This window comes from Phaenicophaeus curvirostris, chromosome 6 (assembly GCF_032191515.1).
Source record: "Phaenicophaeus curvirostris isolate KB17595 chromosome 6, BPBGC_Pcur_1.0, whole genome shotgun sequence".
Taxonomy (NCBI): domain Eukaryota; kingdom Metazoa; phylum Chordata; class Aves; order Cuculiformes; family Cuculidae; genus Phaenicophaeus; species Phaenicophaeus curvirostris.
This window is the reverse complement of record NC_091397.1, coordinates 36,430,847-36,449,597: the sequence shown is the minus strand read 5'-3', so window position 1 is coordinate 36,449,597 and position 18,751 is coordinate 36,430,847. Positions and strand designations below refer to the sequence as shown.

General features: G+C 37.8%; 1 protein-coding gene across 4 annotated transcripts in view; it reads left to right on the top strand.

The window, feature by feature from the left end:
* Positions 1-18,751, top strand: part of POU6F2 (POU class 6 homeobox 2) — a 323,558-nt gene that overhangs the window by 261,038 nt on the left and 43,769 nt on the right. For all 4 annotated transcript variants that reach the window (XM_069859806.1, XM_069859810.1, XM_069859807.1 and 1 more), the window contains exon 6: positions 735-881. In XM_069859806.1, coding sequence (XP_069715907.1) covers positions 735-881 — 147 coding nt within the window. The remainder of the gene's footprint in view (positions 1-734; positions 882-18,751) is intronic.

Genomic DNA, 18,751 nt, shown 5'->3' with positions numbered 1-18,751 from the left:
AGTCTCCTGAGGTGAAAGCTAAGATGGTGCTCTACGCTTTATACAGAGCATCCAGGAGGAACCAACTGAAGTGGTCAGCTAACTCACTTCCTGAATATTCACAAGTCCTGCAATTAAACAATCACAGTTGAGATGCAGTAAGCTGCTTCGTGTCATATTTTGCAAATTAATTTTGAGTTTTTAATTGATTCCTCCTGAACTTAATTACAGGATTGAGTCCTCTTCTGTGATTTACATCTTCTAGATGCTGAGACCAATTCTTTAATGATTTCAATTAAAAGAGCATGCAGGTTTTCTTCTCATTTTTGGGGGTCATTAGTGAAATATACTCTATTCTGAATATCCCTAAGTAAATATCCCACTCCCTTTCAAATCAAATGCTAATCTTGATTGCTGTTTACAGCAGTATTAGAGTGCTACACCTAAAACTTTAGCACGTTCAACCTGCAGAAACACATCAAGCATCACTCAAAATAAAAAGGAGAATAAAGGGTAAAATAGGGACATTTATTCTTCAGTATTAACATGAAATTTCCTCTGTCTTTTTAAGAACATTTCACTGTCAAAGACACCAAAACCTCAGAAATAACAACCTCTCAAAACCGCTGAAGCTCTTGGAGTAGACAATTTTTTTTTTCCGACTTTAGCACAATCACCTTTATGTTATCCAGTTAGTACTCTGTGCTTCTGTGTTTATCAGGGGTTTTACCATGATCTTTTCTTTCTTCTTTCAGCTGGTCAATAATCCGCTAGCAAGTCAAGCAGCAGCGGCTGCAGCAGCAGCAGCCATGGGCTCGATAGCAAGCTCCCAGGCCTTTGGCAATGCCCTCTCCAGTCTTCAGGGGGTCACAGGTCAACTTGTCACTAATGCACAAGGACAGGTGAGTAGAAGATGGAGCAAACAGTGAATTCTGATGGCAGGCTGATCTTGGGACAAAAATGAGTTCCGCTTGTATGACAGCAATTTAAAAGTGCACATATTGAAGATAAATAAATATTGATTTGCTAGGCAAGGTAAGAAATGGAAAGCCTGAGAACTAGGAGGAAGTTAGGAGCTGTTAGAAAGTGTTTTCAAGGTAGAAAAGGCTTAGGGTTTGTTTTATTTTAATTCAGCCTTTTGAAAAGATCACAATAGTGCAATAATATACTTTTTGAAGGTCCTGTGATTATTAACAAACAGCAGCTGTCGTCTTCCACTCATATATGCCTGATAACAGACAATATTAAAGTGCTACTGTACTATTAAGACTATACCTTCTTCTGCAAATTGTAGCAATTCTCTATTAATTAATTTTTTAAAAAAATGTTACATGTTTTAAGTAAAGGAAAATTGCATATTAAATAGCTATGAGGTATCTGGGATGGTTTTAACTGGATGGTTTACTCATTTGCTGAGTAAGTTAAGCAATTTGCAATGAATCTGTCAGTCTGTAATGCAAATCTGGGAGGAATTTTTGCTTTAAGGAAAATTTTCCAAACAGAAATTTGAACAATATTTATGGTCTGTCTAAGAGAGAAATAGTGCATTATCTCCATTTGAGAGCTGTTTGTTTATTGCAAAATATTTCAATTTTGATCTTAATATGATGCAGAAAGATACGCATCTGAATTCGTATGTACAGAAATAATTCCACTGATGAAGCATACTTAAGTAGCTTTCACATTGTGGCCACTATCATTCTTTATTGCAGTTACTAAGACTAAAATTAACACACCTACTTGTTTCACATAAAGTCACAATAATAAATCTGTCAATATAACTTATGACTGGACCTGGTAACTGAGTAATTTGAATGTCATTATTCTAAATGCTACAAATTGGGCATATGGTGATATACACAGTGCTTATGTGGATCTTTGCCCCTGGTAAACGTTTACTGAAATGATGTGGTTTGGATGATAAGTGAATCTAAAATTTACTTTCTACTCTTGCTGTTTACTGTGAGGAAAAAAAAAATTAAGAGCACGAATTTTACTGGTAGTTTTCTATCACCACCTTATTTAATTGGAATGGGGCAAGATTTTTTTATCTTGGCACATTAAAAAATAAAAGACAACACTTTATAGGATCCCAGGGGTTTTTTTAACATAATACATAAACAAAGATTCATCCTGAGCTTCACCATCTCCATCCAAGTCCCAGGGAAAAAAATGCTGACCTTGTTATATTTACTGGGTGGGTGCAGAATTGTTCCATCACTACCCCGAGGGTTGAACGATGGAGCTTGTCAAAGTGAGGCCTTATCTAATGAATCATCTTATCGCAGGTGCACACCACACATATTAAAGGAGGATTGTATGAACAATGTGCCCTCTACAATAACCTTTCAATGTCTACTTTAACCCTTGTTTCAATCCCTTTTCATCAAAGGATCATTTTATGCAGCCAGCTTTAAATGGAGGCTCTCAAAAGCCTATTAAGATTTCTGGAGGGATGGGGTATTGGTTTGGAAGAAAAGTTGGTTATAATACCTATAACTTATAGTCAGATCAGCTCCAACCTAGAAGCCTGCTTGTTTCTATCTGTGTTCCAGAAATGGTTCACACTCACCACTGACATGAGGCCCTTGGCACCGAAGACATTCATTGTAAGTGCTGGAGATATAAACCTAGCCTAGTTTTTCGATAGCCTTCATGTTCCCCACAGAAAACATAAGTGAAGTGTGGCCACTCATTGTATATTTAAAAAAAAATTGCTACTGTGAAGATATCACTGAATGAAACTATAGATTCCATCAGGCTAGACTTGTTTATTCCACACATAGTATAAAGTCCAGTAATTCCACAGGTTGCAGAGAAGAGAAGAGAAAGGAAGAATATTTCCTATTGTTGGCTAAAATTGCAGAATACATCTGTTTGCCTAGCTCTTTTAAATAAGAACTGTATTTTTATTACTTGTTTTTACCAATGCTCCTTGGTTTATAATCAGTACTGCCGCCTTTGCCACAATACAGATAAATAATGATAATAAGCGTGTAATATAACACTCATTTTTATAATATTCAGCATAAACCCATATTGCTTAGAGAATACTTTTGAAACTATCTGTCCACAAAACAGGACTATTCAGTGTAATTAAACTGCATTCCAGAAATTAAATTACATTCCCTGAAATTTAATAAATTTACAGCAACTAAACAAGAACCGAAAGGTATGTTTCTTCTAGACTGGGCTCATAAATTAACAGTAATTTGGGATATTCCATTTCTGAACGATCTGCATGGATTCATTAAGGAGCGAGATTTCCATCATGTGTTAAGAATCTGCCCTTTGAAAATTGCCCCTTTCAAAGAATCACAAGTGTGACACCCAAAATGCACTCCTGCGAATAGAAGTCTGGATGACTTACCAGATTCTTTGTATGTGCAATCTTTGTAATTATACGCTGCTTCTGTTATAGAAATTCAGGGCTTGTCCATCTGTCTGCCTAAATATATGGTGAGCAGTAATCCCTGGAGACATTAAGCTATAGGTCAAATCCAAGATCCTATGGCAAATTTAGGGAAATGATCTTTTAAATGGCATATGGCATGGCCTTAATTCCCAGTAGTCTAGGGTTTCTCATGATCACAGCAACCAAATTGTATATATTATCATATAGCACATTTTTATTAATTTAATTATTGAAATGGCAATATGAACCAGAGCCTTCCAAGACCACTGTAACAGGAGATGTAATCCATCGGAATAATATGATTAGATCACCCGATTAATTTGATATAGTACAGGTAGAAGACCCTAAATCAAGTTTTCACTTTCAGAGGCACATTATGAAGAGCTATTGGCCCATGTAATGTTGCTTATATTCTGTTTGCCCTCAGCACTTTCCAGGAAGCATTTGCAGGACTAGGCTTTCATGTCTTAACTGCAAAGGCCAGGGCAGCAGAATTGCTAGGTTCCACCCTGTCAGTAGATATGCTGATTTCACAGAGAAGTTGTCTACCTGCTTGACTTCAACCTGCCCTCATAATAGGATCCTAGTGCCATTGCTACACTTGGATTCTTCAGAGATGTAAGAACCAGACTTTTCTCTTTTTCGTTTTGTTATTGCAAATGAGAGAAAATATTAGGAGTTTTAAGTGGGGTTTATTATGTCTATTAGGTACATGAAATGTGTATTTTGGCTGTTTTCTTAATCTTTATAAGGAGACAAATCACAGAAATACAGAAGCTAGGCTGATGCTGTCGTTTCTTTAAGTGCTACCTGCAAGCCAGAATCCTCCTTGGCTAAAACAGCTCTTAATTGCCATCAGCTGCATTTGTCTAAGTCCCTTGACTTCAACAGGATTAAATACATTTTAACTATGGGTGTTGAGTACGTTTGGTTTCTTTTCTAGAAAGATGGGAGTTGTACAATAGGAGAAAATTACATCCTAATTAAGCAATTGCAAAATAGCATCTTCCAAAAAGAGTAAAAAAGTAACATGATAAGAGGTGGCATTATAAACTGTCTTGCAGTTAAAGAGGTTAATAGGAAAGGCCAAGTAAGTGTGGTGTAATTATACAGTACATACTTTAATTGAACATTAAATTTAATTGGGATAGTATCAGTATAATCTAAGAATGCCCTTGGAGGAACTTGGGCTTCATTGCACCCATGCTTAGCTCTTTAGATGCAAAAATGTTCTCTGTATGAAAACTCTTGACCACAGCTCCACCCTGGCAATTAACAAAAAATAACTAATTTTTGAGAGTTGTAGGCCACCAGTGTCTCAGTAAACTAAATAGAGAGAGAGGCATTGTTGATCCAATTAGATAATAGAAGTACTTTGGTTCTCATTATTCTGATGAGAGGGTACACATTTGCGCTTAGAGCTTCTTGATGGTAAATGGTGCTAATGAGGCCTGATGGATTCCCTGCTCCTAACAAGCCTCTCAGCAGTGCGAGTGATTACAATGGAGATAGATTTGATGGGATGCGTTCCCTTTTGTAGTGTCTCAGCTGCTGACACTCTGCGACATAATCAGGTCACAGAGCCGGTCACAGCCATCAGCAAAAGCCATAGCTCTATCCCTCATTATTAAAGTGCATTATTCAGTTCCAGGCCTTCACAATACTGCCAAAGGCCTTTTATTCATCTTCTTTTTTTGTTAAGCATCAGTTCTCAAATACAAGGGTTAATAAAATCATCAGCTAAAGAACTAGTAAATTAAAGAAATGGAAATAAAGCGCTCCTTTTCAAATTCATTGAAGGATCACAATTAAATAACCGGGGAATTTCTCATCACCACACACTGTACAGTACAATGTAATATGTCATGTGCAATGAAAACAGGAAAAATATTTTTAAAAATAACTTTGTCCTCATTGTGGACTGCCTTGGAAAGCGCTGCAGCATCTTTCATTCAGAAGGGAATTTCTATCCTCCCAACTATTACATATGTAGATGGAGGTTCAGTTAGCTTCACCATATTCCGTAACTACTTTTTTTCCTGGAATAATAAGAATGACTTGCAAACTGAGTTTATAAGTACAGCAGCTGTTTGTCTTAGTTAAAGTGGCCAAGGCCATAGTCTGGAAAATATGACAGGTCACTGTCCTAGGACTGCTCTGTTGCCATATACAAGGCCGCTGCCTTCTTTTGGAGGGTGAGATAATTACAAAATGATGTGGGAAAAGGTGATAATTTTCTTTCTGTTCTCATGATATTCAGTAGGGGCTATCTCCCTGCCAAGACAAAACATACTTTATAAGTCTGAGGTAGACTTCAATGGGGTTTAGTTAAACAAGTGAGAAAAAAAATAGCCCAATCTTATTATTTATTTATTAGCATTTTGGTTCCATTTCATTTCAGCTGATTATGAGCAGATTTCACCTAAATAAAAATAAGATATTCTAGTATTGAAATCTATACTTCTACAGGGACTTATAATGTTTCTGTTAAATCACTGAAGTACATATTCAGTGAAAATAGTATCATTTTGTGTATAATTATAATATACTGCTTATATCTACCATCTTGTTCAACTCTACAACTCTTCCTCCTTTTCGTGCTGGTAACACGTTGAGCAAATGAGTATGTATACACAAAGTTGCTTATAAAACTTTCAGTTGTCGTGAACGACAGATGCAAGAATCTCTTGACAGTTACACAGGTCAAAGTGCAAAGTTAGCATTGTCAAATTAGTAATCATCTCCAAGAAGATACATAGAGATTGGCATATGAGCTGGTTGTATTTTTTTTTTTTTACACTAACCAGTAAAATTGGGAGCTATCAATTGGAATGGAAGGTGGGCCTCCTCATGGGACTTAAAGGAGGATGTTGTTCATTTGTTGGGGTTTGGGGGGTTGGTTTTTAGTTTGGTTTTTTAACTCTCCCAGAAGTCTCAGGAGACCCAAAGCCATGTAAGTTGTAACACTTCTCGAAGTCTTTCTGAATATGTGCGATTCATCCAGTTCTCCAAGTGCACACTGTCCATTAGCCTTCCCTCTTAACAATTCTTATCATTGCTACATCTGCTTCAGCTATGCAGCGATAATACAGGATAACTACTAATGTCTTAGACCTCACAACATCTAACAATGTTCACAAAAGTATAAACAATAATTGTTTAAATAGTGACTACTAACAGTGTCATCCTAGGACTAAGACTGACAGAGATCTGAGCTGGTGATATTAAAATAGTATACAGTAAGGAAATTTCACAACAAGCCTGGGATAATAACGGAGGCTCATTTTGCAGGAAAGGCTACAGGGAGAGATTGTAACGGTCAAATAACACTAGCATTTAAGAACATTCCCAGGAAAAACCTTTGACAGACCTTCATATTAATATATTGAATTTCTACTGGGTGGAGTCTGAAACTCTATTCTCCCCCTCCCCCACAAAGTTTCACTGGGCTGAATACATGCATCTCTGCTGTTTACAGAAGAAAAGGGCACATATTATGAGTAAAGGTCAGTTGTAAAGGAAGATATTTTTTGCCATTGGTTTCCTCTCCCCACAGCTAAACATTGAGGAGGCTCTTTGTTTAATTAAGCCCCATGTGACTTTGAATCAAAAGACAAATAATTATTTTAAAATCCTTTTGCTGACTGTGTCTTTATTTTACTGTACTATTTATCTAACCTCAGTTTTAGCCACAGTGGCATAAATGTAAAAATGTATAGCCCAAACTCTCAGGTCCTGCAAATTAGTAGTTTCCTTGAAACAGAAAGGGGTGGAGAGTGAGACTAATTATGCCAGAATGAGACCCAGCTAGTCTATTCTATTTTAGATAAATCACTGTGCGTTATCAATAAATTTTGAATATAAACAATTGTGAAGAATTTTGAAATACATATCTATGTTTTTTAAAACAGTGATGAAATTTAGAACAGTTACCATTGCCATCTGCAACATGGAAAAAATGATAACCAATTAGCCTCGTATAACAACAAGAAGTTCAGACCCACTGTGGTGCCACCGTATTCGATGGACAGAATCTAACTTTTGCACAGGATAAAAAAACAAAAAAAGCAAGGTAAAAAAGATTCAGAAATCAGTTATCTAAAGAACCAACTATTGCAAAAATGCTGCAAAAATGCAGTAAGGCCAGCTCACAACCTGCTTCTACAAAGAGGCTGGCCATAAAGTAGAAGCATCACCACTTTTCTCCAATGCTCCAGGAAAATGAGTAGTAGGAAGGAGTAGTTCAAGACTAGCTGATACACTGAAGTCAAACCTCTAGTAGAGGAGACTTTAATGTTCCCAAAAAAACTACCAGGACAAGAGTTGACGTGTTAAATAAAATTTGTTGCAAATGGGAACTGCAAGTAGAACACTGTTACTTGAGAGAAGTGTGGAACATTTCCTTACTGCAAAACATTTACTGGAGTCATAATGGATTACAACTGAAGTCTCCAATCAGATACCAAGGGAAGGATAATTGTATATTGAAATCTCTTTCAGCTTGAAAATGATCAGCAGCTATCCAGAAAGGCCTCCAAAATTTATTCCATCTAGCTTACAACAAATCTTACTTTGAGCTTCATGCTTCAGATTTTTAGCCTCTTGCCTGGATCTCTGCCAAGGTACTGTATTTCTGAAATAGAATTTTTCAGTGCTGCCTAAGTCTTACTTTCAAAAACAACTTATATACCTGTAAGAGACTGAGTTTCCTTCAGTCAGAATCTTATGAGTTACAAGTCTTAGTGCTTTAAGGCATGTCTATGCACCGTAATGGAGCATTGCAAGCAAACTCCAAGAGACAGTAGATTTATGTGTCTCAGTGCCTTACTAGCACACATCCCAGAAGCCAAAAATCTTGGTAATATGGAGTTACGGCTGCACTAATTAATTCTGCTTCTCAACAAGGTGACATATGATCTACCTCATTAGTTACTAGCTTTGGGGTCACGGTAGCATGCTGTATTATGTGGAGTAAATATACTTTGAAGAGAGGCTTAAAAGCCTGAAGCATTTAGGTACTTTTGAAAATGTTATTCACTAATCTAAATTAATTATTTCAGTCAGAAATACAGGAATACCTGTCCTTTTGTCATTGCCTTCTTAATTACTTTTGCATAGAGGAGAAAACAAAACTAGCCGCTAGTTCAGCTTACTTAACACTTTCATGAGAGCTAACTAGTAACTAAAAGAAGTACCTACCACTCTCATAATCCATTCACCTTAGCATCTTGAAGTCATTCTAAGCATGGAAAATATTCATTGTTATCACCAATGACACAGATCACAGGCGATAAAATCTTTCTGCTGTATGGAGGTTCATACACTGCTCTCATAATCATAACTTATCATCTTCCTGTTAAGAAACATGACTAGTGACTGTCACAAATTGGTCTTCCTCCCAGGAGAAACTTGTAGAACAAAGTTGCATGTTTGATAAGGGTATTTGGTTTTACCTGTCTTTGTTAGGAATGCTTTTGTTTGCTTCACTTCCCTTTTAAGGTTTTGTGTTCATCTGGATTAAAAAATCTTTATGATAGGTTTTCCTAGAGATGCATATTGCTTATATTTTCATCAAGGAAAGGCAGATAACAAGAATGTACTTAACTTTTGCAGCAGAATGCGGTGAAGCCAGAGGTGATAAACCCAGTAACATCCCTCAGCTACTCTTCGAATTCCTTGACCTTGCCCTGGAAACAAACTCTACTGTACACAGAGAACATTTGACCATTATTATCCTGTAAGACTAATAAGGCAGTTTTAGCTTTCATCCAGGAGCATTAGGCGGCCATTGAGATTCCTGGGAAACAGACAACAGAAATTAGAACGGAATAGAATCATTTTGATTGGAAAAGACCTTTAATATCATTGAGTCCCACCATCGATCCAGCCCTGCTAAGACCATTACTAGACCATGTCCCCAGGTATGACATCTACTCATCTTTTAAACATCTCCAAGGTTGGTGACTCAACTGTCTCCCTGGGTAGCCTGTTCCAATGCCTGACAACCCTTTCAGTAAAGAAATTCCTCCTAACATTCAACCTAATTCTCCTCTGACGCATCTTGAGGCGATTTCCCCCTGTCCTGTCATGAGCTACCAGGGAGAAGAGACCAACCCCCACTTCACTACAACCTTCTTTTAGGTAGTGGTAGACAGTGATAAGGTCTCCCCCCAGTCTCCTTTTCTCCAGACTAAACAACCCCAGCTCCTTCAGCCACTCCCTCTAAGGCTTGTGCTCTAAACCTTTCATCAGCTTTGTTGCCCTTCTCTGGACACACTCCAGTATTTTGATGTCCCTCTTGCAGTAAGGGGTCCATGAACAAAATATTCAAGGTGTGGCCTCACCAGCAATGAGTATAGGAGAAGGATCACTTCCCTAGCCCTGCTGGCCACACTATTCCTGATGCAGGCCAGGATGCCATTGACCTTCTTGGCCACCTGGGCCCACTGCTGCTCATATTCGGCTGACTATCTATCAATACCCTCTGGTCCTTCTCCTCCAGGCAGCATTCCGGCCACTCCTCTCCAAGCCTATAGCATTGCATGAGGCTGTTGTGACTCAGGTGCAGAACTGGGCACTTGGCCTTGTTGAACCTCATGCAATTGGCCTCTGCCCATTGAACCAGCCTGTCCAGGTCACTGTGTAGACCTTGTCTTCCCTCAGGCAGATCACTTCCATCCAAGTTAGTATCACCTGCAAACTTACTGAGGGTGCACTCAATTCCCTCATCCATGTCACTGATAAATATATTAAACAGAACTGACCCCAGTACTGAGCCCTGGGGAACACCACATGCGACCAGCCACCAGCTGAATTTAACTCCATTCACCACAACCTTTTGTGCCCAGCCATCCAGCTAGTTTTTTACCCAGTGGAGCATGTGCCTATCCAAGCCATGAGCTGCCAGCTTCTCTAGCAGAATGCTATGGGATACAATGTCAAAGGCCTTACTAAAGTCCAGGTAGACAAAGTCCACAGACCTGGTCATAGAAGAAGATCAGGTTAGTCAAGCAGGACCTGCCCTTCCTGAACATATGTTGTCTGGGCCTGATCACCCAGGCAAAGGCAGAAGTTCTTCTAAGTTCTTTGAAAATTCTTTAAGATGACATAAACAAAGAAGTAGTCAGAGTCGATGCATCTAAATGGTGCCAAGAAATGTGCTTTCTATCTTACTGATTTTTCAAAAGCAGTGTGTTATGCTCGGGAATATTGCATCACTGCATGCCCTTAGGAGCTGACAAAGTTGAGAACAATGTAAGGCCACATCATCATCCAACCAGAGATGATGAAAATCCTGTTGTATGAGAAATTCACATTTGGGCCTAATCTAAGACTATTCTTAGCTTAGGATTTCTACTTTAGACTGTCCAGAGCCCATTGTGAGGGAATGCTGTACGTGCTGGTGTACAGGAAGTCTGTAGGTAAACAGGGGATACAGTGGACCCAATACGAGAGCTTGAGTTATCTTTCCAGATGTGTCTTATCATTTCTGAAAAAAAAACCAAACAGACAAACCCTGGATTATAGATATTTGTGTAACATGGTGCTTAGTTCTATTTAGATTTCATTTCATTTATCCTGTATCAAATGTTTTTTCCAAGTGTTAGAATTTTTTCTTTCTGTTCAACTAGCATTGACATCAGGAAAAAAAAAAAGAAACAAGAAGGGCTATTTGGGCAAGTTGGAAAAAAGCCAGATCACTCTGTCAAAAGTGGAAGTTAATGTAAAATGATAAATATTTAAGGTCTTTGACTCACTGGTAAAGCACTGCTGTTGTTTTGGGAAGGTTTGGAATTTCTTAGATCATAAGTTTTTGTGCTCACATGATGGCTATTGGCTTTCTTCTTGGGCTGCAGTCTTGACATCTGTATGGCAATGTCTTAGGGATACAGGTGAGGAGAGGAAATTTGGGGCTACCCTGTTTGGAGTGCAGTCAGTATTTGTTTTGAAAACCGGCAGGATGAGAAGTCCAGATATTTTACCAATATCTTATTAAAATTTTGAAAAATAAAAAAAAAAGTCTTCCCAAGCAGTCTTCACATAAATAGAAGAAAATTCAGAAGTACATGATTAACTCATTTGACAGCAAGCCAACAACTGACGTGTATTCATGCAGTGTTCACGGTGATAACCAGCCACATGCAGATCTATTAGACTCGACATGCAGACTCACAAGTTTCCAAGCAGCACACTGGACAGGAGGTGTCCTGTAAGAGGAAGGGTTCTCAGACTTCTGGTTTGAACCTAGAGTGTTGCAAAGAATTGTGTGGTGTGTTTTCGTATGTATTCAATCTGTGAACAGCGGCAGAGAAAGCTCAAGCAGAAAAAATCACAGTCCTAACCATGAATGGACACTCAATCTATCTTTCTAAAAGCATATCTCAGTTTGTTATTTTTCTTCAGATACTGAGAGTGTTAGGTTTCAGCATGTATGTATGCAAATGCCTCAGATATCAAAGAGAAAAAAAAGGACTTTGAAATATCTATGCCGATGTTATTAAATATATATGATTTTTAAAGTACCTTTTTCACTTAAACTTCCCTCTTTGCACATTAATTAAATATTATCTCTAGGATAAGTATCTCTCATAGAAGATTAATGTATTATTGTCACATAATAATGGAAGAGAATGACAGAATCTCTTTCCTTAAGCACAAAAAAGAATTTATTAATATAAAGAAAACACTCATAGCCCTTGAGCAATTCTGTCTCTGCTTTACAGAAAACCTTCCCTTGTCTCGCTTCATGCTAGAGATTCGAGGAAGCAATACATAAATCCTGCCAGTTTAAAAATCAGCCCACCTTTCAGGAGATAATTTAATATCAAGACATGATGTACCCAATATCCAAATATACATTCATTTTAATGTTTGACGTATCAAATACTCTGGCATAGCCAAGTTTCAAAATAAATGGTTTGTTTTAGAGGTTGGATATGTCATATTAGCATCCACCCAGCAGATAGAGAAATAGATCAGAGAGTGATCAGGACATCAGGGAGACAGTTTAGAGAGAGATGAGAGAGGCCAGGTATATCTTGCAGTGTTAAAAAAAAGCTAGCTAGGGAGAAATAAAATGTATAAATAGGTCATTGCAGCCCAACTGAAAAAAAAAGTTTAATTTTAACTTGTTATTCATCATCTCCAGAGGCCTAATCCACTCCCTTCATTGAAGGCTGTGCATTTAAGCTGATATACGTCTTATTCGATAGCAAAGATAGACAGACAGCCTCAAAGAGAAAAGATAGTATCAGGTTAATGCAGTGTGCTAGCTCTGAGGAGGAATTGGCACCATGCTAAACTTCCTCACTTCTCTCCTTATTAATTCTTTTTATTAGCCTTAGTTTGTTGTCACCTGTCCTGGTTTTGCTCTTTTGGTTCCTTCCGTAAGTGGAAATATGAAACCATGTGGAAACAAGTGTGCAGATGAACAGGTCCCTGGTGCAAATGCCAGTGACAGACACTCAAACATCCCAAAGTATCCAATTCCCTTGTTCCTGTTCTGCTTCCCCCATCTCTACCATTTTTGTTTCCTGACAACAGTTCTTCACCATATGCTGTATCTCAGATTCAGTTAATTGAACATAGGTCTTCAGTCCCAGTTTAGTTATTTCAAAATGCTCCATTAGGCTTCCTATGGCCAACCCAGAAAAATGCTCATCCCTCTAAGTCTTATTGCCATATCCTGACAAAATCCTAAAATATGGCAAATGGTGTAGATGTCTACAATTTTTTCAATTTAATTTCTCCCCCCTTACATGAACACATGCATGTGTTTACATATGGACACACACAACTGAATCTAAGCTTACCTGGACTTTCACACTCATCTCCCCAGGAAAGATACAAGTACCCACACAGATCCCAGATTACAATTGTTTTAATTACCTCCTTGAGTCATGCTTCTGTCTCTGAGATCTGTTGAACCTTTTTTCTAGTAGCAAATGAAAATAAACAAAACCTTCTCATCTTGGCATGTGAATTGCTGTGCTGATCTCTTTTACCTCAGATCTGTCACCATTGTAATTTTAGAAATGTATGATCATGGTTGTACACAGGTCATAATTGTCTGCAATCTATTAACTGGGGAATCTACTAATTAGACCTAAGAGTTCTATTTCTCAACAAGATGTAAGTGTCGCTGAATGCCTTCAAAGTTAGAGTTAAAGGATCCTGTGTGTTAGCATTCTATCCTCTCACTACTAGGAGGTTCCTTGTAGACTGCACAAGAGTCCAGAATGAACTATTTAAAAGGTCAAGAAAACTGAGGTTTGTTAGCAGAACTGTGTGGGAAAGATTTCCCAACCCCTGCCCACAGGATGGCATGGTCTGCCTGTTGATATGACAGTCATGTTGATGAACATCACCTCCACAGCCTCCACTTTGTAAGTGTTGGGAAGCAAGTTACATTTTTAGGTGTTTAAATCACATCTTCTGGGTTCTGCAGTCTAGATCTGTTAATTTTAGTTGTACGGATACTGATGTACAGGTTTTACATGTGCAGTCTCTCACTATTATTACTAGCACCTACAGTGGACCACTCTGTATGTTTAAATCTACGTGTCATTTCTCTGAATAGTCTATATTTATACCTAGAAGTATGAGTCTCATAACTCTGATACACTGAAATGTCCCAGCCATCACACCTATTCCTCAGGCAGAGACACATGTAGAAGAGAGTCAGCTATCTTTGCTCTCAGGTAGTTATACGAATTTGAATACAGAAGTTTTTTATGGGTATTGTTGAAAAGCAGAAAGTTTTACAATCTATGGGCACAGAGGGCAGACAAATCATAAGGTCCCCACCTCTGAATGAGAATAGTATGTAATTTGCATTAGCAAAGAATACTACATTATTCTCTACCACATCATAGTGTTTTTGCCACAACAGCCAAGATAAAAAACTTCCTGGGGACTGTGATTAAATATTTATATGACTGCTTAGAAAACTTAAGATTTAGATTTTTATGTTTTCTTCACAAAGGTCCAAAGAGAACAAAACTGTCTGACACTCTGTTCATCAGATACAGAAAGGCAAAGGAAGCCCTGATAAGGTTCTCATCTTTGAAGTCTAAGAACTGATTGAAAATGTACTGAAATCCCAGTCACAGCCCATGTTGTTTTCAGGGTATAATGGGGTGTTGAAAGGGAGTACAGGAAAAAATCTGGACAAGTTTTTGCCAGCTTTTGCCAGTTAGGGTAATTATTTAAAACCTGAATGTTAGACTACCAGCGTAGAAATACTGTTAGTGATACACAGAGGAGTTTGCCTATTAAAATACCTTTATGTTTCTGTCACACATAACGATGAATAGTTAGACCTCTGCTTACATGGAAGCCCTTAACCAACAATGTGTTACATCCCATATGTTGAGAATAAAATGTCACAAATAAACATGCTACAACAGAAGCCTTTTTTTTCTGAATACAGATTAAAATATATATGTTAACTATTACAAAGCTGAGCTCAAATTTTCACAACCTTATCCATCAATAGAAAGGGCCCCTCCTAAAAAGCATTTACTGTGGCAAGTTGTACCCTTGGCTACCTCTTGCCTTTTATTTCTCCTTAAAATCATATGCAGTGAAAAGAGGGAACAAACATGAATGATGCATGCCCGATTCACTAAATCACTATGGTCTCTGGCAAGAGCACAAATGCAGAAATATTTAAATCGTCCTCATACTACCAAACAAATGATGCAAAAGGAGCCCTCAAAGAAAACAGAGTGAGGGGAGATAAATGAGTATCATGTCAAGAAGGCAATTTCTCACTGAGTTTGCACAGAACATGGAAATTTGACATCCAAGAGATGGTTAGGGAATCTTCCTAATAAATCTTCAGTCCGCAGACATTGCTGTGTCCTTTTTTAAACTTACTTTTTAAAAGCTGTGTAAGTTATACCCTCCCCAGTGAAAAGTGTCAAGATATTACCAGTCTGGTTGAAGTCATTTAAGTGAATCATCTCTGTCTCTGCATTTATGTTTGCAATAGACAGGGATGGTCAAACAGGTTTCATTTTGTGTATATGTTGAACAGCTTTTCAATCAGTGAGGTCTTCTCAAGCCCTTGTCTTATTTTAATAGTAACTCACAAAGGAAATAAAAAGAAAAGTTGAGCCTCCATGCTTCAAAAAGCCTCTGTGACTTTTTTTTTAATGATTTTATCCTTTTTTTTTTTGTACAGCTGAGATATTCAGATGGTAAATAAGAAGGCAACTGTTTTCCAAATTACTTAAAGTCTGTAGGTCAGTATTAGAATTGACTATTCTTCAGCAGAGTCCTACATCTCATTAGACTCCTGACTTTGATTTGGTTTCCCTAATTTTAATCACATGAAAGTTAGTGTACATTGCATCAAACCTAAGGTAGTTGCTTAGTGTTCTCTGTCAATAAGAGAAGAAAAAAGCACTCTTGAAGAATGAAACATCTGGCTGATCTCGAGCACGCATCTTAGGCTGAAATGAATCACCTTGCAAAGAGATGCATTGCAGAGAGAGCTAGAATAACCTTCTACCACTGGATTGCTATAGTTACATGGCTAACATTAAATGCATAAATTCCATCCTTAGAATATTACACACCAGTCATTTTTAATGGGACTTCAGTCCTTTTGATAATGTTATCCTTAAGCTCCCCGTGACAGTCACCAGAGTTTTAGCTCAGGTCCTGGTAACAGCTGGTAATGGCCACACAGAATTCGACACTGACTGACCTGCTTTATTTTTGGGATGAGTCTAGAGGCACTATTCAGTTTTTATGAAAATTGTGCTCGTGTTTTGCTTGCTTGCTTCTTTGTGTTTCCCAAATAAATAGAGAAGTAGCATCCCAGAGGCCAAGGTAATGGTATCTGTTTGAATTATTTAAAACAAACTTAACTTTACTGTTACTTTAACTAGATGATGGATAGCAATATGAAGGGACGATCTTTCTGTTGAGTATCTTTTCTTTCAAGTAAGATTAAATATTCAACCAATAGGATGTTGTTATTTAAAAATCAGTTGTGCATAAATAAAGACTTTTTGTTTCTGAGGTTCTTCTCTTTTAAAAAAAGAAACTTTGAGCATGTAGTAGTGAAGAAGGAATCTTTCCCTTTGGCAGATTACTTTTTTGCCCTTCTTTGGGCATTGTTGTTTTGGTTAGGACAGAAAAGGATTATAGTAAATCTTCAGACTGCAGGCCAACTTGAAAGTATTTCCAGCACAGCTCCAACACGCAGGTGCCACAAATGTTGTGGAAGGGTCTTAACACATAACAATTTCTGACGTAAAAAATAGCCTACTTTGCCCGTGTTCAGATAGTATTAGGTACATATCTAAGCCAAACTTAGCCTTTTGAAGCTGGGCCATCATAATTACCAGCTTTATCAAATGTAATTTAAATTAATATTCATTCCTAAATACTATTTATCCATAGATGCCATGGCACATCCTCTGATTTGATTCCAATTATTCTGCTTTAGTTCAGAAATGTAACTTGAATGTTGCTCGTGGAATCCTCATCTTTTACTAGCAAAGAGCATGCTTTATTCTGTATTGTGGATGGTGTCATTACTAGCACATAAAAAAAAACCCACATAAGAATGAAACAGCCTTTCTACCCAGGCCTTGACCCCCTGCACTTCAACATCTGTCTCAGGACTCACACTGAGTGTATGGGACACAAGATAAGGTTTTTATTACAGCATTGCTTGAATAGCAACTCCAAGAAAGAAGGTGCCATCTCCACTTTACACCTCTCCAGCCAGACTTCTGCTTGGGAGCTGTAGCTTCTTGTCAATTAACTCATTTTAATTGGTTTCTGTTTCATCTCTAACTATGACCCTTTGGCCTTGCCTGCTGCACAGTGCTGTTTATTTTTAAGCACTGAGTTTATATAAACTTTCTTCCAAAATCATCCCTTTGGAAGGGAAGATATGTGATGAGGAGTTTCAATACTTGTGCTATCTTTGTTATCTCTTGTGGCTCACAATAGTACCTGAATCATCATAAAATTGCACCGTAAGTTTGTGTTTTATATGATGAACATCTGTAATAGAAGGAAAAATAGGAGCCAACAATTCTTTGCCTGATTATCTTTAAAATAAAAAAACTAAAAAAAAGCATCATTGTCATGGATGAGAGTGCAAATTGTTCAGATCTTAAAAAAAAGTGATGCAATTTTTTTAGGTATAAACTCATTAACATAATTCTAATGAGTTATGGTCTTTGTTGTGAGAAATGAGAAATCCTGTAGTCTCACCCTAAAGAACATTAAAAAAACATTACTGACAGGAAATTGAAAAAGTAATATATGTCTGAATGAATATGACAACTTTTTTCTGATAGAGCAGATAGATAAATGTCACATACAAGTTTCAAAATACATTTAATTTTGCCACCACAATGGATATTCTCTTCATAAAATATATATGAATCAGGTTTGAATCATGAAACTTGACTGTGATAAACAAATGCATATTTGATAACTTTTTTCTTTTTTTTTCTACTTTGAGATGCTCATTTCTTTTTTGAGGTTATTTGTTGTTTACTCATCTTTACGTTTTCCTTCCTGAGTGAAGCAGCCTGGGTGACAAATCTTATGCACGTTGAGCCTGGATGAACTTTCTTTTTAATATGAGAAATGGGTTCCTTTTCTTTTGGGGGAGGGATGAAGGGGAAAGTGAGGGAAGGAAGGAGGGGCTGGTAGATGTACAGACTCTCTTAACCATCATAAAATCATATAATTGCTTAGTTGGAAAAGACCTTTGAGATCATTGACTCCAACTGTATCTGTCCACTCCTAAACCATATCCCTGAGCACGTCATCTACTCATCTTTTAAATACCTCCAGGGATGGTGACCCAGCCACCTCCCTGGGCAGCCAGTGCCTGATAAACCTTTCAGTGAAGACGCTTTTCCTGATGTCTAGTCTGAACCTCCCCTGGTGCAAGCTCAGGCTATTTCCCCTAATCCTACTGTCTGTCACTTGGGAAAAGAAACCAACACCCATCTCTCTACAACCTCCTCTCAGGTAGTTGTGGAAAGGAATCATGTTAGATGTCACTAATATTTTCTGAATATCATTCAGGATAAGGGTATGGAGGAGAAATGCGTGCAAGTATTTTCAGAGCATGGGGCTGGAGGAAGAATCAGAGAGGACTGAGCACTGTCTTTTACATTTCCCCACACACACACCCTGAGCAGCAATTCTCAAACTGGGGGCCAAGTTGCCCATGTCCCAAGAGATTAAAAAAAAAGTATCCCTGTAAAAAGCTACAGCGTAAATGGAAGTTTTAAGGTCTCAACACATAACTATAGCTTTGTGGAGGAGAGGTAAAGAAGGGAACATCCTTGTCTCTTGCATTTTCAGGCACAG